At 44.0% G+C, this 22,613-nt stretch overlaps 2 protein-coding genes across 2 annotated transcripts; both read left to right on the forward strand.

The window, feature by feature from the left end:
- The first annotated feature begins 266 nt into the window (after positions 1-266).
- On the forward strand, positions 267-1,394 carry LOC103068009 (uncharacterized). The gene has a single exon (XM_025169311.1). The coding sequence runs from the start codon at positions 267-269 to the stop codon at positions 1,392-1,394; it is 1,128 nt and encodes a 375-aa protein (XP_025025079.1).
- A 20,215-nt stretch (positions 1,395-21,609) lies between these two features.
- On the forward strand, positions 21,610-22,500 carry LOC148216353 (uncharacterized). The gene has a single exon (XM_088137542.1). The coding sequence runs from the start codon at positions 21,610-21,612 to the stop codon at positions 22,498-22,500; it is 891 nt and encodes a 296-aa protein (XP_087993668.1).
- Positions 22,501-22,613: the final 113 nt, after the last annotated feature.

Genomic DNA, 22,613 nt, shown 5'->3' on the forward strand with positions numbered 1-22,613 from the left:
GCAGGAAGGAAGGAGCAGCAGTTGGGATAAGAATTTATTTCCTGAATAAGTACAGATGATATTTTCAGCCCATACTTGGAGAAAAACAGCTAAACCTACTAGATTAACTGGGTAGAAATAGCAGTTCACCTTTTATGAAGTGAATGTTCTGAAGGAATAGAAGGTGAGGTTGACCTGCACATCTCTCACCATAAATGGCTGCTGAACACCCAGATAATTTACTTCTCTCCCATCTGTCTTCTTTTCAGATTCATCCTCCCAGCAGAATGTCTGGCTCAGGCGTGAAGTGCGTCACCACCCCTTGCATCACCAGCTGCCCAGATGCCAAAGTGGTGGTACATCCACCCCCACTCATCCTGACTTTACCTGGATTGTCCCTCAGAACATCTCCGAATCAGTGCCTTCTGGAAACCCAGACTTCGTGCCTCACCAATGGCTCCGAGGTGGGCTGTAACGAGGGCTCCACGGCCATTGTCACCAAATCTTCAGGCGTGTGTGCTCTTTCTGGTGGAGATACCCCCTGTTGCACAACGACCTGTCCTGATTCACAAGTGGTGATTCAGCCTCCGCCAGTCTGCATCACCATCCCAGGTGCAGTCCTCACCAGCTACCCCAATGAATGTCTCATAAAAACCTCAACCCCCTGTGTTCCCAGCGGCCCCCAACCACCCGCACTGACCCGTTCTACATCGGTCTCCGATTGCTCCCTTACTCCACGACGGCTATCTCGCTCAGCCTCCGTCCCATCAGGACTCGACAGCTTGTCTCGGTGTGTAACACGAGGACCTACAACCAAAGTGGTGATCCACCCTCCACCAATCGAGGTCACCATCCCTGGTCCTGTCCTTGAAATAGCCGCTCAAGAGTGTGCTGTGGAAGTCTACAACCCTTGCTCCAGCAACAACGCCCTCACTAGCAGCGACCAAAAGGCCATCACCAGCAGTGACGAGGGTGAAGTCAAAGCTCTGACCACACAGGCCAAAAGTTGTACCACAGTGTGTGGGCTGATGGACACTTCATCCTGCATCTCCCAGGGACCAGAGATGAAAATCATTATCCAGCCCCCTCCCATTGAAGTAGAGCTTCCAGGACCCATCCTTGAAGTTTTTCCAGAAGCGTGTAAGATAGAAACTCTGAATCCAAGTCCTCTGGAACCTGAGGCCATCACTGGTAGTGAGACCAAGGCCCTGTGCAGCAGCAAGATGACCTCAACAGCCCTTGCTACCACCTCCAACGTGAAACGCCCTCTGCCCAACCTCCGACGTGCCCCTCGACCTTGGGCTGAAATGTACAGTCGGTCAATGACACCCCGAACCATTGCATTATCACAGCAAACCCGGTTGGCAAAATACCGCAACACCTTACACTCCATGAATTTCCAGCCATCTTTCTAAACTTTCAATGGACATGGAGCTGTAAAGACAGCTGGCATTTTTTATAGACATATGTATATATAAAAAGGGAGGGTTCTGTGCAGCTGCATCCAGGGGGGAAAAACCACCACCTGCCGTGCCTATGGAACAGATGGGACATATATCTAAATTGTTCTTCCAGGGGTTTAGAAGTTGTAGAATGTTTCTTCTTGCATCTTTCCACCGTGGGCCCCATTTAGGTTTAAAGCACAGGCAAGCAAGATTGTAGACTCCATGGATTCCAAAGTAACATTGCTTGTCCTTTTAGTATCTGATGGTTTCATGGCAGTGTAGCATACCAGAAAAGCTGTGGACAAATAAGGCTTAAAATGGGGTCTGATTCACAGCCATCTCAAAGAGCTCCTAGTTACCAGCTGGTTGTAATGTCATAACTGCTCTCAGAATTATCCTAGTTTGGTTACAGAGGGGAAAGGGAAAACTCCCAGTAGCCCCACTAGTATGGTCAATGAGGAATGCAGAACATTGTAGTTTAGGAACTTCTGGAGGGCCACCGGTCCCACGCTTCTGCCATCCTGGATGACCGTAATTGCCCCAGGATCATGTTTCTACCAGTGGCCCTGAGATGTTTTCTAATAAACTTGGTTTCCATGAATTTGTCCAAACCTAAGCCATCTGCACATCTTGCCTCAAAAAGTGGCACTTTGTAGCAGTTCAAAATCACTTCTGGATCAGTCCATTCTTACAATCTCTTGTGTCCAAGACCTGAGTCAATCTAAGGTGTGTTTTCATAGAGCAGCAGAACTAAACAAAGATAGTCTGTTTTTTGAACCCCTGCAGGACTTGTGGGTGGCCCATTCTCCTATGGGCAGGAATGCCTGGCTCTCCCATCGCCATCCCACCAAGGGGGAACTCTCAGTGGACCTCACTTCTCAGTTCGTTGGCCTCACTGTAACATCTTCTTTCATGTTGATAGGAGCGAGGTCCATTACAGGTTCACAATTATTTTGAGAGAGTAGGGAATAGAAGTGGTGGTAGAAGAGGACAGTGTGGAATGTCTGCAAGCCCTCCTACTGATGGAAGAGTTTCCATTAGCAGATCTAGGACAGAAGAATGCTCTTCACCCTATGCAGTTTCCATATACCCTCAAAAACTACTGTGGATGGGATCAGCTTCTGAAGAGCATTGAGAACGCCACATATGGTTATATATAAAACAATGAGGTAGAGATATAATGAGGGTCTGTTGCTAATGAGAAAATGTTGCATTTAGTAGTACAAGACTACTACACTGTCTCAGAATTCAGTGTGTCTAGAGAGCCACTACAATCTTCAGAAGAAGTTGTGATTATCGATTTGCCATGACATGCCCGTAAAGTCTCTGCTAATCAGATTCGATACTGAGAGGATATGAAGGTTGGTTCTTCACATCTATTACTACTATGCTATTGACCCAACAGGGCTTCTGAGTAAACCTGTGGTCTTAAGTATCCCCCCAGATCAGCTCCAGCAGGGACTTACTCCAAGGAAAATATACTTATATAGGATTACACCCCACAAACAGTGTTGGAATTCCTTTCAGAAGGAGGTGGTAAATTGGAGAAAGAAAATTAATCTCCTAAATGATCGTCAGCTTTTAAAAGACTTTTAGGTATTACAACTAATATTCTTTGTCATTTAAACACAGCTAAAGTGTTTATTTTGTGCAAAATGTTTTTTTAAACAATGCTAATTGTCAATGTGCCAACTCTTCCAATAATAAACAGAGTTAAAACTTCTCAGAAGCTCCAGACTGCTTTTGTACTACCAATTGATTGATTGGGGGAGAAAAGGAAACTAAAGTGATTCAAAACAATGTGTCATTTCATGACAACCAGACATTTTTCTCTGAACTGTGGTGCTGGAGAAGACTCTTGAGAGTCCCCTGGACTGCTAGGAGGTCAAACCAGTCAATCTTAAAGGAAATCAACCCTGATTGCTCATTGGAAGGATCGATAATGAAGCTCAAGCTCAGATACTTTGGTCACCTAATGTGAAGAGAGATCTCTTTGGAGAAGACTCTGATGCTGGGAAAGATTGAAGGCAAAAGGAGAAGAGGACGGCAGAGGATGAGATGGTTAGATAGCATCACTGAAGCAATGAGCATGAAACTGAGCAAACTCAGGGAGGCAGTGAAGGACAGGAAGGCCTGGCGCAATATGGTTCATGGGGTCACGAAGAGTCGGACACGACTTAACAACTAAACAAGACATTTTTGGAGTACATTCAACCACATGCTCTCCAACTTCACTCAGAAAAATTGTATCCATCTTTGTGTTTACACTGCTCACATCCAACCCTTGGTCACTCTGCATTTTCTCACCCAGGAGAAAAGCTTTCCAAACTCTACAACACAACACCACACAAAACCACCACCTTCTTCCTAAATTTAAGAAACCTTTCTAGCAGCCATCTATGCCTTTGTTTCTATATAATCTGCCCATGGACTGCTTCCTGTGAGTATTTATGATAGGGCATTTAATTAAAGAGACAACTGAGAGTCTCTTTGTTTGGGAAGGTCTTAGTGATGAAAAAGTGCCCTTAAGCAAGATTTCCAAGCAAATCTTGACCAACAGTTTCATGGTTTATACTTCCTTCCCCAGATTTCTAAAGAACCAGGTTCAACAAGAAGTTACTTTCTACATGAATGTTCATAACCCCACATCTTGTGTTCATCTGATTCCATTTCTGGAACTCCAGACCAGATAGGCTGACCAGATAGGTATCCTTAACTGCCCTAAATGTCATGAAGGCCCATCTCTTGGCCTTTCCAAATTCTTTCTTGACCTCCAAGGTCCCAACCCTAAATCTTCTTGAACTGTGAGAGTTGCCAGACTACAACTCCCATCTGTCCCAGCCAGCATAGCAGGGAAGGTCAAGAAATGTTACTCGGTACTATCTGGCAGATCCATGCATGCAATAGTGTTGTGTGTAGGGAATTATGGTGACAGGATTGTGGACCTCTTGAATTTCTGCCTTGATGTCCTGGTAGAGATACACCACCAGTGCATCAGAGGCATCTCTATGAAATAGTTTGGAAGGGTACACCTGTTGAATGTCTAGCCAGACACAACTCTTTCCAGAACCATTTCAAGGCAAAAGACAGAGTCAGGCTGTTGAAGATTCTTAATCTGGGGATATCCTTAACCATTACATTGACTTCTCATTTCCACACTTCAAAAGGCGCAGTTGTGACTGTAATATCTCAACCCTATTATCATCATTGAATGTTCATACACAGGACAAATCATGGAACTATCATTAAGATTATTAAAATGGTAAGCAATAAGTTATAAAGTGCTTTTAATGGTGACCTTTACAGGGTGGAATTTCCTCCTTTCAAAAATATGTGTAGCTCGTAATGATCTGTTTTAACAACATGCTCACACCATTCCTCCCCATTAACTATGCTACAGTAACCTGGCATATATTTACTTCTACTTTCATCTTAAATATTCTCCTTAAGCAAGCGGCTTTTCCATAGACCTAGCGTTCATTATATTAATAATTGATTACATTCCACTCTGATTAGATGGAGTTAATAACTGCTTTTATTGTTGCTTGATTTCAGAGCACTGCTAATAACAAGTAGGATTATTGGCAACATAAAGGAGTGATCTAGCTGCACACCCTTACTACAACATGCCCAGAAATGATTTTTGCTTTCTTCTTCTTGTTCCTATTTCCAAATGCAGAATTTAAAAACACACTGGGCTGAGAATTACACCCAATGGTTAAGGTGGAGCAGAAGCTGTTGGATATTTTCCAATACATATATTAGTCTGAGAAATGCAGAGCAGGTCTATGTAGATTGGAGTAGGCAAAGATCTCCTCTTGGGCAGCGTTGATCTTCTCCTTTAAGGAACCCACCTTGATCTTTACACACCAGCGTTTTCCACACCCTTGTGCCAGAGATGCAGAAACAGGGTGAAGCATGGCCCATCTACTCAGCCCAAGATTCCAAGAGTCCTTTGGAAGGGAGATGAACCCTGGGAATGAAGCACCTTGAGGTTCACCAAGTGTTTGCAAGATCTTCCCCACCTAGCTAAAGCAGTCGTTTAATTGAGACAAGAACAGTAGCCGTGGGTTGTTCTAAGATGCTTGCTGTATCCATTTCTTTTTGGCCTTTTCTACATGATTTAGCAACACAAACAAGCACCAATGGCAGAGTTTTACTCATGTTTAGTTATATTGGGCTGAGCATAGAGACCCATTTTGCCCCAACAGTGATTCACCCTCTAAGCACATTAAAGCTTGGAAGCTGATCTTGTCACCTTTCAACTCACCTCTAATTTCAAAACCTGCAGGGATACTCCATATAAAAACACTTGTGCCCAAACAGCTTGCTCATTGTCTGGCCAAGCTCCATCCCCAGCAACAATCCACAGGTAAGACCTCCTTTGCAAGGCAGCAGAAAGGAGATGGGGGTGAGATTGCTTCTGGTGGGTTTTCAAAGAGATGGAGGCTAGAAAGACCTTGGCTGGACATTGCAAGATTTAACAAGAGAGACATGCTGTTAACTACTGCAAGGAAATACAGTGTTCCAGGCAATCTTCTAGGGTGCTCCATTCCACTCCCCTTTTTAAAATTTTAAAAAAAGCTGTATGCCTCCCCTGTGAAGAGTGAAAGTAAAAAATGTTGAAAAGGGATATGTTGTTAATCAGATGGAAACAACACTAGGTAAATCTACTAGGTCTATGACAATATCTTATTATTTATGCACTGTACAGCTTCAGATTGTTTGATTAACAAGGGATCAAACAGATAGGCTTTGTGAGAGAAAGAGATGACAGCAGAAGAGGAGTTATTGGCTAAAACTTTGATTTTAAGTAGAAGGGATAGCCAAACCAACATGGATGGTAGAGCTGTTGCCTAAGACTTCCTCAGAAATCCTATAGTTCTCCAAGACTTCATTCCTCACCATTCCTGGTGGACATTCATCTGACATATAAACAATCCATACAGCAGAATTGGAAGCTACCTCAGAAGAAGGTTCAAGAAACATAACCCTAGTTATACTTTACTTTAAAAAACAGCTCTACTATTGTGGAATTGCTCCCCAATTCTCTCTCAAATCAGATCCTTCACCTTTCACATAAAGCTGTTGAAATAGCTGGGAAGAGAAGGATGGGGTCCTATGTTCTTGGGGGTGGCTCAGAGACACTGGAGAATTTTTCTAGGGTCTGGGCCTTCCCCAGAAAATTTGAGCTTTGTACTAAAAATGCAGCAAACTGTTTTCAAATGTGGAAAGACAGATCTTTCTGAGAATGCAGACAGGCAGGACACTGTTCATCTCAGATATCTTTCTCCACCTTCTTATCATAAGAAATATCTGGGATCTATCTATTTCCCAGACATTTCTTACAATAAGGTAGAGAAAGATATCTGAGATTAACTGTGTGTGTGTGTATTTCTTGCTCATTGTCGCTGATAATTCTTTATTTCATACAAGTCTAATTAAGCACATCATTCTCCACCCATTGTGGATGAGGGAATTCACCTTTTCCTAGCCCAGGTCAATTTCTCATATACTCGTTCCCTCAACAAGCTCCATCCTGCTTCAGCATGGATCTGCAAAATTTAAAACAAGAACCACTTCAAATACATGTTTACGTTTTCCGGAATAAATGCCCGAGGTGCCAGTTCACAGAAAGAAGGAGAACCAAGTTCCTGTCCAACAGGTTCAGTACCTGAGCGTAAGCATCTTATCAGAATTCATGCAGATCAAGTTCTTCTAACATTCTAAAATTGCCAGCACTGAACCTCCCTCAACTCAACCAACAGGTCCAAAGGAGTCTCAAAAACAGCATTTGGAAAGATTCACTTTACTTCAACCTCCTTTTTCCTTGGAGGACGTTATAGAAATGAGAAGAGGAAAACTGATAAGCCTTGCAAAACTCATTCCATATATATCCATTGCTTTGTAGAGTTTTGAATGCTTTGAGTTGATGTGCTACAGTAACTGTCCTAAAATGGATTGGAGCATTTATATAGGTCTGCCTTTGCTCAGTTTTTGTTACTGTCTGATTTTCCCTCTTCTCTGACTTCTCAGATTCCCTGGCGTTTCACAAAATGGCCTGGTGTGGGACAGCACATGGTACTTCCTGTGGTGGTAAATTCGAAGCTGGTGGAACAGGTGCTGGCAGCGGTGGGGTGCTGGCTGATAGTGGCAATTTGTCTAATGTGCATGTCCAACCTGGTGGTTGCTCCTTGACAGTGTCAGGACCATTGAGCGCAGTGACCTGAGTGTCTTGCAGTATGTGGCACTGGGGGATATGGTGGTGGAAGAGGAGGTGCTGGGCCAGGCATGAAGGTCAACATCTGCTATCCAGACTGCGATGTGATCATCCCAGGTGGCCATCTGTACAGCACCACCCACTGTGAGCAAGTGAACACCAACAGCTTTGACCCTTGTTTGGCATCTTGATGGAGACCATCACCACCACTGTTCCACCAGATCAAGGAACCTCCAGAAAAGAGAATGTGATACAGCTGGACAAAATGTGGGCATGACCTTCGGTTGAGCACCCACAGGTCTTGCTCAAATTGGTAGAATGATTCTTATTTTCTTTTCCTCTTATGCTTCTCTTGCTAGCTAACGTATTTCTCCCACACCCTACTGGCTCACTAAAAACTTGGAAGGGTCTATCCATCTTCTCTATGTTCATCCACATCTGCAATATAACCTACATGTAACATCTCTGCTCTTTCCAGTGAGGCTGTGGCTTACTTCTTTGATAAATCTGTCCATAGGACACATCAATGCCTTTGTCCATGATTGTTCATCGCTTCTCTCTTTAGCTTACAATAAAATCTTCCATGATTGCAGAAATGGATCTGTCTAGTTTATTCATTTTTAGCTCTTCACTCCCCTTTCTGAAAAACACAAGGCCCCCAAAGCTGCCACTGGAGAGATACTCCCATTAAGATCATCTGTTAGAGGCCATGTGGTGGGTGGGGCCGAAGAAAGGGGTGGGCAGGGCACCATTTCACGGGGAAGGAAGGAATCTGAAAAAACGGGCGGCTCAATTGAAAAATCAGTTGCCACCAAATTTAGGCAGTATAATCTTGCAGGTGGGGAAGATCTGGGAACTGCAAAAAAGAGATGCACACCATACTTCCTGTTCCTTTGTCTTACTCAAATTGACAGGACAAATTTGTGACTAACATAAATTCAATTATCTCATTGTGCCTGAAATACAAGGAAGCAGAAGTTTCAGCAAAATTGTATTCTTTCCTTTTCTTTTTTGGCTGGCTCAATAGTAATTAAACTGATGAGCAAGGACTGATTACTTTAACTCTGAACAACTCACATACTACACTAGTTCTTTTAACAACCTATTATAGAAATGGGAGATGTGCCAGGATCAGTGTTGGCTCAGTTACCTGGAGCTTGGGAAAAAAAATATATATATACTAACTTTGATTGCCCTCAAGTGGTGAAACTGAAGAACTGGAATTTCCTAATGCCTGGAATTAGGGACCAAGTTTGCTGCAGATGCCAGATCATTTGGGGTAACGAAAGCAAAAGGAGACTGTGAGGAACTACAAACTCCGGAGGAATTCCTCCATCCATGCATGTGTTTGTTTTTGGAAAATCACAGAAAAACAGTCTCTATAAATAAAATACACAGAACAACTAAAATAACAAAGTCACATTTTAAAAGTATGTTTTCATTTTGGGGAAATTGCTGGTATTTTAGAGAAAGTTCTGCAAGGCAAAAAAAAAAAAAGAGAGAGATTAAATAAAGTTCCTTAAAGCAAGTTCCCCTCTCTCCCTGGCCAGTGCCGTTGCATCCATTTAAAAGACAACTGAAATGTCTGCCCCCTGGTGGCCACACGTTGCCACTGAGCCCAAAGAAAACAGCTAAGGGCTAAGAAACTCTGCCCCCTGGTGGCCACACACTGCCATTCCGCTTAGAGAAGGAAAACATCCAGGGAATGATTATAAGGAACAAAAGAGCGTGCCCTCTGGTGGACCCCCTTTGCTATTGCACCTGGAGAAATGAAACAGCTAGGAAACAATTGCAAGGAATGAAAAGTCTACCCTCTGGTGGCCACACTGTGCAACTACACCCAGAGGAAGAAAACAGCTAAGGAATATTCCAAAGGGCATAAATATTTTGTCCTCTGGTGGACCCACTTTGCTATTGCACCTGGAGAAATGAAACAGCTAGGAAACAATTGCAAGGAATTAAGAGTCTGCCCTCTGGTGGCCACACTATGCAACAGCACCCAGAGGAAGAAAACAGTTAAGGAAAACAATAATACCTCGGTTCACGAACTCTTCTGTTCACAAACAATTCGGTTCGTGAACAGCAGCATTTGCAAAATTTTGCTTCTGTTCACGAACTCCGCATCGGGTGATGAGCACAACCCACAGCCATCTTCCCTGCTCTGACACGTGGTCATGGCTTCCTCTAGGTGAGATCGCGGTCGTAGACAGACACTTGCTGTGAAGCTTTTTGGTGTCGTCTCAAGCAAGGTTAGTGTTCTCTCTCTTCATACTGTACTATACTGTACTTTGTTTCATATTTTTGTAGTTAAAAAAAAATACATATGGTTCAGAACGGATTAACCTTATTTACACTGAACCTTATGGGAAAATTTGATTCGGTTGGTGACCAATTCGGTTGGCGACCACGTTCGTAGGGGTCAGAACGGATTAACCTTATTTACATTGAACCTTATGGGGAAATTTGATTCGGTTCACGACCATTTCGGTTCGCGACCAGAATCATGGAACGAATTGTTCATGAACCGAAGTACCACTGTATTCCAAAGGGCATAAATATTTTGCCCTCTGGTGGACCCACTTTGCTATTGCATCTGGAGAAATTAAACAGCTAGGAAACAATTGCAAGGAATGAAAAGAATCTACCCTCAGGTGGCCATACTTTGCCACTGCACCCAGAGGGAGAAAAGATAGTTAGCTATGGCAAAGGACTCAAAAGTCCACCCTCTAATGGCCACATCTTATCATTGCACCCTCCACAAAGGATACAGCAATATTTCTTGCAAATGCTGACCTCCATTGCTTGTTGTTCGGAAAACACAAGAAAATCAGAAGCGATATCTCCTGTATCTCACAGGGCTTGATGTGGAAGATGAATTCTTAATTTGGTTGGGCTCACACGACCCTGAGTCACAACCCACCCAAGCCCATTGAGCCTAGACTCCTGTTCTGGAAACCTAGCTCTTGAGAAGCATAAGAGCAGGTTGGTGAAGATATTTGAAATGGAGGAAGAGAAGAGATTATGGAATCCCCAAGGGTGATGCTGGTGAATAGACCATTGTGAAACCTTTGTCAGGTTCATGGAGACATCAAAGAAATGCACACATGTTTATTACAGCCCCAAGGCCAGATACATCAGAGAAATGCTTTTTTCCAATCCTAGACTACAAGTTCTTTTAACCTCACACACCCATATTGATTTTTTAACAATTATGTGAATTGCCTATCTAATTGCTGGTGTCTTCTGCAAATAAGGTCTGGGAGAAGATGGATTAGCCAGTAGCTAGATTAGGAGGTCCCAGAGGTCTCAGATTGTAGCAAAATCAGAGCAGCCTTGTCTGGACCATGAAACTAAGCAGCATCAGGTCTGGTTAGACTAGACTACCGGCCTGTAGACTAGACGAAAATATTCTGGAGGAAGTCCACCTACACAATTTGTGTAGGCTGGGAAGGAGGTTCCTTTGAAAAGCCAGTTCTCAAAATCAAGATGATACAGAATGGAGTAAATCTGTGTCAGGTTAGTAATTATTGGGAAGACAATTGGGAATGAACATTCCACTACCTGCTTGGATGAACTTTTCTTCTTCAACTCAAGTGGGTGCTGGGCCACACCTCTTGGGTGAGCCTCCTGTTGCCATCCCAATACTATAATCAACCACCTCTTTTTTTTTCCTTTCAAATTTGTTTACCAACATTCCTGAGCTCGTCTTCCCACAAATAAAGTGTCCTGAGCAAAAGATCTGGAACAGAGGTCACAAGAGCAGATGAATGCCACCCAACCCCCTAGAGAACTCTTCTGTCCTTTCCTTCCCTCCAAGCCCCCAGATTACATTCTTCATCATCATTCTTGAACTATGTCAAATTAATAGATGCCATATACTCCATGGTGCAAGTGTCTCATGTGAATGAAGTTACTGAGCTCATATGTCATCAACGCTGTAGCAAAGATCATCTTCTTACAGCCAACGTGCCTCCATCCAGAGATGCCTTTGAACATCAATTCCCTGGCAGTGGAGAACATGATGGAAGTTGAACATCAATATGCTGACCACACCCTTGCAATGGATCGATATGTTTTGACACACCACGTAAGTTCAAAGGGAACCAAGGAAACATGCTCTCCCATGTCCTCAGAAAGCTATGGGAGATCCATGGCCCACTTATTATTGAGGTCAACATCACTTGGCATACTTAGTCTTCATAGAAATCTCCATCAGATGACAATATCGGCAGCTGCATTAATCTGCCAAAAAGGTTATTATCAAAGTATGCTAACCATGAAGGCTATCACATTCTGAAAGCCAGTTGAGAGTATGGCACACCCCGCTGAACCAAATCTTTGGTTGCCATTGCTGATAGAGTGCATAGATTTCCAGGTTGATTTTAGACAGTTTAGGTGGAGTTTTTCAGGACTGGATGGTTTCCATCTGGGTTAGATCTTCTGCAGCTGAATGTGATATGCTAACCCAGCCAGCTGGGTAAGTCTAGGGTTCAAAGCCAGGAACAGGAGAAGCCAGTCATCAAGGTCTATTGTATGAGATCCACCTTAGCAATGTAACTATGAAGAAGGTAGGATTTCACTTAGAAATTTAGCTCCTAAGCTACTTTCTTCTCCCTCCCAATAGGGTTTGGGAGTGGGCTTCAAAAAACTGTTTTCAAGAAATCTCCAAAGATTAAGACGGTCAGTGGAGGAGTAGAAAGGCCTTCCCGTAAAAATCTGTTGGGGTTTGCTTTTTTAAGTTCCCAGTATCTCCAGTTAAGCAAAGACAAATAAGAAAATTTTACCATCGAGTGGTTGGGATGAACCTTGCTCTTCCAGGAAAATATAAGGTGGTACATTCCAGTTTTTCCAAGACCTTCTGGAGATGTACCTCCTCCTGGTTCAGCCCCTTCCAAATAGCACAGGACTCACAAAACATTGGGGAGGGGGAATCACATACATTCTGTGGTTCAAGAAGGAAAAAGTTGCAATAGAACGCAGTGGTATCTTAGTGGCTAGTTTGGTTTCTGAGCTTTGTGGAATAACTGTCATCACTGATGGAGAACTTCTACAAAGCCCCCTTTCTTCATTCACGGCTGCCTGGGAAAACTTGTCAACTTTTTCTCTGCCAAGAGGGCTAATTCAAATGAAATGAAGATTGTTCTCCAGTCTCCACCTTAACCAGGCAGATTTGGGACACAGAAACCCACGTCTCCCTTTACGTGCTCTAATTTTGGGGGAGGGGGCTTTGTTTTATGCTGTGACTCAAGCTGTTTGGGGTTTATTTTGGGTTTTTGGAGCAGCTGGCAAAGGAACGTGGGTGTGAGAAGGTGAAACAGAAAGAGAAGACTTCAGGTGTTACTGCAACATGCCACAGAGCCCAGGGCATTGCAAGTCCTGGGGAGGAACTTGGAAAACTTTTGCAAAATATGCCTATCCCAGTTGGAGAAGAGAGGAGGGGGTGACATTGCATTATTAACAGGTGGTTTTCCTTGGTGCTCCACCAATAACACCTGCAATTTCACAAGTGGTAGAAATGGGTCAGTTGGGAAAACAGGAAAGTTGTTGCTTTTCTCTTCCAAACTGGCGGAGTAGTGAAAAGGTGGGGGGTGAGGAAGGGCAGTTAGCTTCCGATTCAGCATCTGAGTCCTTCCAAAATTTCCCTGGGGGGTGGCCAAACTAATTTAAACATTTTTTTTTTTAATTTACAGACCTTGAAAAAGTGTCACAGTAAAAAGAAGGAAATGCAGTTTAGGATGGGGAAAATGGAGAAGATGTACAAGCTTGGCACAGAACAAGCTTTCTTCCAGAATTCTGCCCCATTGGCTGAGCCTCTGGGCTATTTTTATTTGTTTGTTTGTTTGTTTTATTTATTTGTTTGTTTATTTTAATTTCTATAGCCACCCATCTCAACCAAGGGATTCTGGGTGGCCAACAATCACAAAAACAATTAAAACAAATACAGGACAGCACAAAATAAATACATACAGCAGCCGAGAAAAATTATCCCATAATTATCCATATAATTTTCCAGAGTGAGGCTACATTGCAAGAACTGAAGTAGGAAGTATGTTGGATTCAAATAATGGTTTGAGAAGCCAAGAGCTGGGAAGGGGCCTTGAAGGTCATCTGTACCAACCTCTAATAAGGCCTGAGGGCAACAAGATGCTTCTTTGATGTATCTCCCCTTTCAGGGCTAGACTGCTCCTGAAAAAGAAGGTTTTACATCGAAGTTGATAGATTCTTCCCTTTCCTTTGTCAAACCCAACGGCTTAGTGGCTGCTGCAATATTCTGTTGCGGTGAGTTCCCTTTCGCAGCAGCCAGGATTTAGAAGGTAGCTGCCTCTGCCCACGGAGGTTTGAGCCCTGGTTAACATTGATGAGGAAAAGAGAGAGAATAAATTGCAAGCTGGACAAGTTGAGCGCCATGTGGAAACTGCTGTGCAAAAGAGAAGAACATTGGTAAATTCACCCTACAAGCAGACGGAGTGCGATAAAACTTGCTTCCAGCCTTATTTCCGATTCAGTTGCTCACTCAAATTTCCTCAGGATGTAAAAAGACGAAAAGGGAGGCAGGAGGGGAATCAATGAGGACAATGTTGTGCAAGTGCATTAAAGAATTAGGCGAACTACTTTCAAAGGCCCATCATTTATTTTTGCTAAAAATCTTTTGGCTTTGGTTCAGAAGGGAGAGGGAGAGAGAGGGGGAAGGAAGGAAGGAAGGAAGGAAGGAAGGAAGGAAGGAAGGAAGGAAGGAAGGAAGGAAGGAAGGAAGGAAGGAAGGAAGGAAGGAAGGAAGGAAGGAAGGAAGGGAGGGAAACCACTGCTCTGTGGTGTGCGTGTATGAATGATATATTGTTATTAATATATACTTTTATCATACTTTTCTACTTAGACACATTTTGGATTTTTTTGCACTTTTCTGTTTTAAACAGATTTACAAACATGGGGACATATGCTTCTCAGAGTTGTTTGTGATTAAGCTGCTTATCAGCCCAGCAAAGTAAATACAGAAATCAACAAATCTAAGAGGAGACCCGTTTAAAGTTGTTGACTTCCTGTTGAGTAACTGGTTTCTTCAAAAAGGATGTCTAACCCGGGAGAATCCAATAACCCATGATAACATGGCTAGGAAACATCTGGCAGTGAGTCACTTCGAGAAGAAACTAGCAAGTTATGCTGGATCTTGGGGCCCAAGTGACTCAAGTCTTCAGCTCTGGATTGATGCTAAGATTGAAAAGTATGAAAGGATAAATTCCCAGGATGCCAACCAAGAAATTCTTTTATCTGCTTGTGGACAAATTGGCACATTATCATTCCAAATGTGGGACCTGAGTCAAATTTGGACATATCAGTTTTGAAAATCGATCCGATTCATATCAGGCCCCCAAACTGATCTGGACCAGATCTCCAAGCCCAATCTGTATCTGTTCAGACCAATCCAGACCATTTGAAGACAGCTTGGCAGCCTCAAAAAATCTCTGAATCACTCCAAGTTAATTCAGATGCATTTGCTTGGTCAAATAGACTCAGGTTCTCCATCAGTCTGAATTGACTGAGAGAAATGAAGATTCACCAGGCCTCATAATCATGACAAAATGCCTTGTAAGCACGTGTCAGAGCTTGATATACCAAAAATAACTCTTCCACTTGCTTTTCTTGGCACAGAAGGGAGAATTGTTGCCCTGGTTTTTGGACTCTACAGCCAGAGAAAAGAGAAGGTGCTTAGGAGCTTGACTTCTTGTGATTTCCATTCACAGCAAGTTATCTAAACATCTCAAAACGGTAATAAAGTGAAGAGTTATGACTGCCTTCCTGATTCCAGATGACACTTGTTGCCAATCTAATCTTACAGTTTTGCAATTAAAAATCTCTTTGCTTCTTTCTTCCAACTCTTGCTATGCCTTTCAGACAGCCAGGTTGATTTACAGACCCTGCTAAAGATGGGAAAAGAGATCCAAGTGTGTTTGTGGGTCAGGATCTGATACCCATAGGATGGCGCGTGGCAAGCATGAAGCTAATGGCCCAGGGGTCCACTTACGTGGTTGCAAACCAACCTTCCCTAATTCAAACTCCAGTTAATCCCCATAAATTGTAGGGTGTACTGATGCTATGCAGAAAGCCAAATGGGGCACCAGGGAAGGGCCAGTAGACTCTGTGTCTCCATTTCCACTCTCTGTACCCCAAAGGATGAGAGGCAGCTGAGTTTTTGTTGCCTTGTCACACTTGCCCTGGAGAGAAAGGGTGACAGAAGAAATCCCTGGATTCTTTTACATCTTGGATTGATCCAAGGGAAAAGGAGGTCTGGGCTTAACAAAGACAGTCTATTTTTTGTGGATTGTTGAAAGGAAACAGCCCATCTGCTTCCCTGGGCGAATGCAACCTCAGCAATGCTGGAGATCCACCAGAGAACTATGCTGTGTCCAAAGAGACCCAAGTCGAAGAATTGACAATGTGGTTCCCTATAATGCAGGTTCTGCTATGACTTCTGAAGCTCATGAAACTCATGAAGAATGATGGAACTCTGGTCCCACTGTTGAAGCTGTCTAAAAGATAGGCAGGGGATGCTCTGCACATTTAAGCCTCGTTGGGTTGACCAAAATAAAGGTGGGATAATCAATCAATCAACCAACCAACTGCATATTTTGCTTCTGCCCACATTGCCAAAACTGTCACTCATAGAAATAAGCAAATAGAGTCAATCCTCAACTGAACTCAAGTGAAGAATGTCCTTCAACATCCTGCTTTGCACAGGAAGCTGAGAGAGGGTGTGGTCTTCCTTCTCAATAGGAAGGATGCAGATACTTAGACTGCCTCTAGACATGGAGGTTCCATTGTGATTAACTACCATCTATTGGCTATCAACATCTTTTGAAACTTTTTAAAAAGGCTTCTCAGCCCCTAGGACATAGGTTGTTAATCCTTTAATACATCCCCACAATCTGGTTCCTTTATCTTCTCTTTATACTTGCCCAAAATCAACCTGGTCAAGTTTTCCATGATGTTGAGAAAATGACCGCTGTTCCTCACCAACTTCAGCAGTCTAAACAGACGCTCAAGGCAACCCAACCACTTATGTCCACAGATGACCTAGTGATCAGTTGGTTGGACCACTGGAGAACAAGTTAAAAAATTGGATCTGGGTCACCCGCCATTGACAGCAGAAAATGGATATTGAGAAAGAAACCCACAGTGAAGATTAGATGTGATTAAATAAGGCAAAGATGTGGGAGGCTCAGCCTGCCTTCTAAAAGACAAGCCCTTGGCCAGGATAAATACTTTGATTAGAATTAACCTAAATGGAGAAACTCTTAACAACATTCCCAACAACCCTCTCTGGTTTTATTTACAGACTCCACCAAAGAGAAGTACCTCAAATAATGCCTTGAAATGGAATCTCTGATCCCACAAAATTAAACATTACTTTTGTGCTGGTCTATGACCATAATAACTGACCAGATGCCTCTGGAAGGTATTTGCAAACAGGAAGTAGATACATACACTTGTCTCACTATCAGTCCCTTCAAGTGAGATTTGAAGATACAGTAACATTGAGTTTTCAAGACTGATCGCCTTCCACAGACGTGTCCTTCATGAATTTAAACACTACCCTTTGAAAGCCATCCAAGTTTGTGACCACCACCGTGTATGCTCCCCAGTTCCACTGGTTAATTCCATCTCTTTCAGAAATTACTGAGAAAAGTCTTCCCAGCAGTCAAAGTAGTCAACAGTTATGCCAAGAGAAAGCACAATAATATATGGGCAAGCATGCAAGATATGTGCAGCAAAATCGTATGTCCCAGTGCAAGATCAACAGAAGCAGCTTCTTCTAGCAGGTCAGAAAGCCCCAAAATAGCATTCCCAGGTGGAAAACTGGACAACCATAGTAATTTTTCCAAAAGGAAAAATACTCCATCTCTTTCTCCTTTCCTCATGTCTAAATCAGATGTTCACCTCTTTCCATTGGCATTACTTTGATTTTTCTGTAAGAACAGTCTTTGGGCATTTGAAGTGTTCAAGGATCCAAATTAGTTGGTGCCAACTGTTTTGCCTATGGAAATGGCACTGTTGCAAACTTTCCCAATGTACATGCCAGAGTAACTTAATAACATCATGGCTCCAAAAGACTTGACTTCTTAATTGTCTGTCATTTGGGTTAGTGTCAATCTAACTGGGACATGTTCCATCAAAGAGATCTTCTGGATTAGTCTGTCTATCCATGGATGGGACAATATTTTGTTTTGGTGGAGAGCTCCCACAGCCATCCAGAGGTTTTAGTCTCAACCATCTAGAGGAAGGGTCAAATTGTCAACATTAGGAGAGTGTGACAATGGAGTGAGCCAATAACCTGACACGGGATAACTCAGCATCTCTGTGGGCTCTTATCCAGTGTTCAGTGCATGGGCCTGGCGTGTATCACCCTTTGAACTCTGCCACCAACACTGCCTGAAGCTATACAACCACAGTAATGTGAAACAAAGAGCTGTTGTTTCCCATAGACACAAACAGAGTTTGTCAATCCCTCTTCTAGCCCATCAAGGATCATGCAGAATAAAGTTAGGTTGTCATGAAGAATAAGTATAGCGATCTTTTTCTTAATCTGGGTGCTAGGTCAGCTGTCAGAATTCCAGAGATGGGCAAGAGAGATGGAGGTTAGCACAAGGACTATCCCTAAACAAAGTCAAGACAAGGTAACTAAATACAGACCAAGCCCACCCCAGACCAAGCCCACTAAGCTCCAACACTCTTGGACACAATCTCCTTCCCAGTCATCAGATGGATTACAAGATGCATCTGTTGCCTCTTCCTCTGAATGGACCCTTTTTTCAAAGAATTCCTCCTCCTCTTCTTAGCTTCCTATCTACTTGGGTAGAAGCATGGCTTTCCACCTTGCTTAGCAATTCATTCATCTTCTCAGCACGGCTCCAAGAACTGACTCTATGGGGTGCGCTTGATGGTGTCATAATGCTAGAGAACCAAACTTGTTGGGTTCTAGTATCATGGAGGATAAAAGATATGTCCTCCGTGTTAAGGTAGAGCTTCCTCAATGATGCTGATGGAGGAACAACAATGTATAGTTTGTATGTTGGATTGCAGCTCCCCAAATCCTAAACAATTGGCCATGCTGGGTCAATGGAAGCTGGCATACAATATCTGGAGAGCCACATGTTGTCATCAACGTTCTACCTCTTCAAAGATTATGCAATGAGCAAGACAAAGCTATTTTTAGTTGTGGACAAATTCAGAGATAGGAAGTGATGTACTACAGGACTTCACACATGAAAAGATACAGAGCTATCTCCTTTCCCATCCTCCAGAAATCCTCCCCCCATAAACTCTAGCTCCATCCTAGTGGACTTTAAAACCAGTTTTACCTGTGAAAAGAACAGTTCCATTACCGCAAAATTTTTGTACCGGAATAACATAACTGGGGTGAGGCTCTAGATTAAAAGATGATGTCTATTCATCGCCAATTAATGAAGAATTGAAACAAGAGATGTCAATCTTGACATGTGGCATGGATTAGCCTGGCTGCTTGCTAGACAAGGAACAAAATATGCGACTTACCATTCCTGGGGGTGTCTCATTTCCCGTAGGAGAGGCTTGAACAGGGAATATAAAAGGATTTCCAGACCCCAAAGCTCTTCAATCACTCACCTGCATCATTCTTGCAGAAGAAGGTAAGCTAGGTTTTGCAACTGTCCTGAACTTTTAATCTATTGCAGGAACTTTGGTTAAAAGAACACAGTCAGGTAGACAATGAAAGGATAGATTAATATAAACTCTGGCTGAGGGTTACTCAAGAGGTGATTTGGATAATGGAGTTTGATGCAACAGAGAATTGCTTGAGGGCAATCAAGATGAGAAGAGAGATGCAAACTAGAAGGAAATTCAAATGAGGAAGATAAACGTTGGGTCAGTCCATCTGGCCTAAAAAACTGCACTGAATTTTGCTACTGCTGCATCCAAGGTATATTCTAAGCAATAGCTATTATGTGCAATCTCATTTGCATTAGAGCATCATGGTCAGAAATCAGAGATAGTGGCTGAACAGTATAGCACGTTGGCACACTAAATGCCCCCAGCTTGATCTTTGGGATCTCCAGGACAAAGGATTGCAAGGAGTTACTGGAAATATTTGACTACCATCTCTGCAAAAACGCTGCATGGTGGATACAAAATATGGGATCACTAATACAAAACAACTTCCCATACAGGTAGGGCATCAATGCGAGGAAGCTAGGTGGCTGTGGAGGGTTTTGCAGATTCACTGTCTTTTCTACAGCTTCTGGGGTTGTTATGGAGAAGATAAAATCCTGCAACTTTTCTGCCATACACTAAGAATGGTGGGAGAGGCTGAGTGGTACAATGTACTCTTTCACAGGGCCATCAGGAGCCAACTGACAAGCTTTAGGACCTCATAAAACTCTCTGCCTATCAGAACTCTGTGTGGGCTGCAAGGCTCACATTTTGGGATTTGCAGCGATTTTGGACCCAAAGCAGAAACAGTGCATTGGAGGTAGCCTGAATGCACTTCTTGTACCTGTTGATGCATCCTTTATGCATCTTCCTGGGTGCATACAACAGCAGGGAACAACCACAAGTGCATGGTTGATCCACCTGTTTTTCTTTTCTCCTGATCAACAGAAGGAAAAGATATGTCTTAGTTTTAGATCCATCCCTTCTTAAACAGTGAGTGGAGCTTTGTACCAATACCAGCTTCTGCATAACACAATATTCTTTTTTTCAGAGCTAAACCCATCACAGCAAAGAAGGGAGACAGCATCTTCCACCAGATCCGGAAAGATGACTTCTTGGCAGCAAACTAGTGGCTGTTGCTGTAGCAGTGGTGGAAGTATCTGCTGTAGCTATCCATGTCAAGGAGAGTCATCTTGCTGCTGTGGAGGAGGACGAGGACGTGATGGCCGTGGGTCTCCTAACCAGCAATCTCAGGGATCCATCTGCTGCAGTGGAGGCAGTGGAGGAAGCTCTGGCCAAACCATTATCGTTGTCCCAGGCAGCAGTGGTGGAGATGGATGGTGTTGTTGTTGCGGAGGAGGCGGCTCAAGTGACGGAAGCAGTGGAGGATCTGGCCAAATCATTATATCATCTGGAGGTGGTGTGGGAAGAAGTGGTGATAGACAATCTTCTGAATGCTGCATTGGAGGAGGGTCCTGGGGGGGATCTGGAAGTGCGATGAGTCAGCAGAAATGTGATGGGGGAGAAATATGCTGTGGAGGGGTGAGTGGGGGAGGTGGAAGTCCAGGGGCATCAGGCGGTGTTACTATTAACATGGGAGGAGGTTCTGGTGGTGGAAGCAGTGGTTGTCAAACTATTATTGTCCCAGGTGGTAGAAGGGGTAGTGGTAGTGGCCAAAGCTTAGGGAGCTCCATGGGAGGAGGTTCTGGTGGTGGCAGCAGTGGTTGTCAAACTATTATTGTCCCGTGTGGTAGAAGGGGTAGTGGTAGTGGCCAAAGCTTAGGGAGCTCCATGGGAGGAGGTTCTGGTGGTGGAAGCAGTGGTTGTAAAACTATTATTGTCCCGTGTGGTAGAAGGGGTAGTGGTAGTGGCCAAAGCTTAGGGAGCTCCATGGGAGGAGGTTCTGGTGGTGGTAGCAGTGGTTGTCAAACTATTATTGTCCCAGGTGGTAGAAGGGGTAGTGGTAGTGGCCAAAGCTCAGGGAGCTCCATGGGAGGAGGTTCTGGTGGTGGCAGTAGTGGTTGTCAAACTATTATTGTCCCGTGTGGTAGAAGGGGTAGTGGTAGTGGCCAAAGCTCAGGGAGCTCCATGGGAGGAGGTTCTGGTGGTGGTAGCAGTGGTTGTCAAACTATTATTGTCCCGTGTGGTAGAAGGGGTAGTGGTAGTGGCCAAAGCTCAGGGAGCTCCATGGGAGGAGGTTCTGATGGTGGAAGCAGTGGTGGTCAAACTATTATTGTCCCGTGTGGTAGAAGGGGTAGTGGTAGTGGCCAAAGCTCAGGGAGCTCCATGGGAGGAGGTTCTGGTGGTGGTAGCAGTGGTGGAGGTCAAACCATCATTGTCCCATGTAGTGGAAGCAGTATTGGTGGTGGCCAAAGCTCAGGCAGCTCCATGGGAGGAGGTTCTAGTGGTGGTAGCAGTGGTTGTCAAACTATTATTGTCCCATGTGGTAGAAGGGGTAGTGGTAGTGGTCAAAGCTCAGGGAGCTCCATGGGAGGAGGTTCTGGTGGTGGTAGCAGTGGTTGTCAAACTATTATTGTCCCAGGTGGTAGAAGGGGTAGTGGTAGTGGTCAAAGCTCAGGGAGCTCCATGGGAGGAGGTTCTGGTGGTGGTAGCAGTGGTGGAGGTCAAACCATCATTGTCCCATGTAGTGGAAGCAGTATTGGTGGTGGCCAAAGCTCAGGCAGCTCCATGGGAGGAGGTTCTAGTGGTGGTAGCAGTGGTTGTCAAACTATTATTGTCCCGTGTGGTAGAAGGGGTAGTGGTAGTGGTCAAAGCTCAGGGAGCTCCATGGGAGGAGGTTCTGGTGGTGGTAGCAGTGGTTGTCAAACTATTATTGTCCCAGGTGGTAGAAGGGGTAGTGGTAGTGGTCAAAGCTCAGGGAGCTCCATGGGAGGAGGTTCTGGTGGTAGTAGCAGTGGTGGTCAAACTATCATTGTCCCAGGTGGTAGAAGGGGTAGTGGTAGTGGCCAAAGCTCAGGGAGCTCCACGGGAGGAGGTTCTAGTGGTGGGAGCAGTGGTGGTGGGAAAACCATTATTGTGCAATGTGGTGGTGCTAGTGGTGGTGGCAGCAGCAGGGCCCAGAGTTCTGGGTGTTGCATCAGAGGAGGGATGGGCGCAGGTTCCATGCAAACCAAGCAACCCATTAGTATCCCACCATGCATAGGCCCGACAAAATAAGCTAACCAATACCTCCCCAGCCAGAAGTGATAGTTACAGTCTCATGTTATGTTCCACTCCCCACCACATAGGATTACAAAAAGAAATCAAGCTGGGTGAGGAATCTCTGCCTG

This window comes from Python bivittatus, unplaced genomic scaffold, assembly GCF_059951505.1.
Source record: "Python bivittatus isolate LINGU-HERP-01145 unplaced genomic scaffold, Pbiv_v1 ctg000180_np1212, whole genome shotgun sequence".
NCBI lineage: Eukaryota > Metazoa > Chordata > Lepidosauria > Squamata > Pythonidae > Python > Python bivittatus.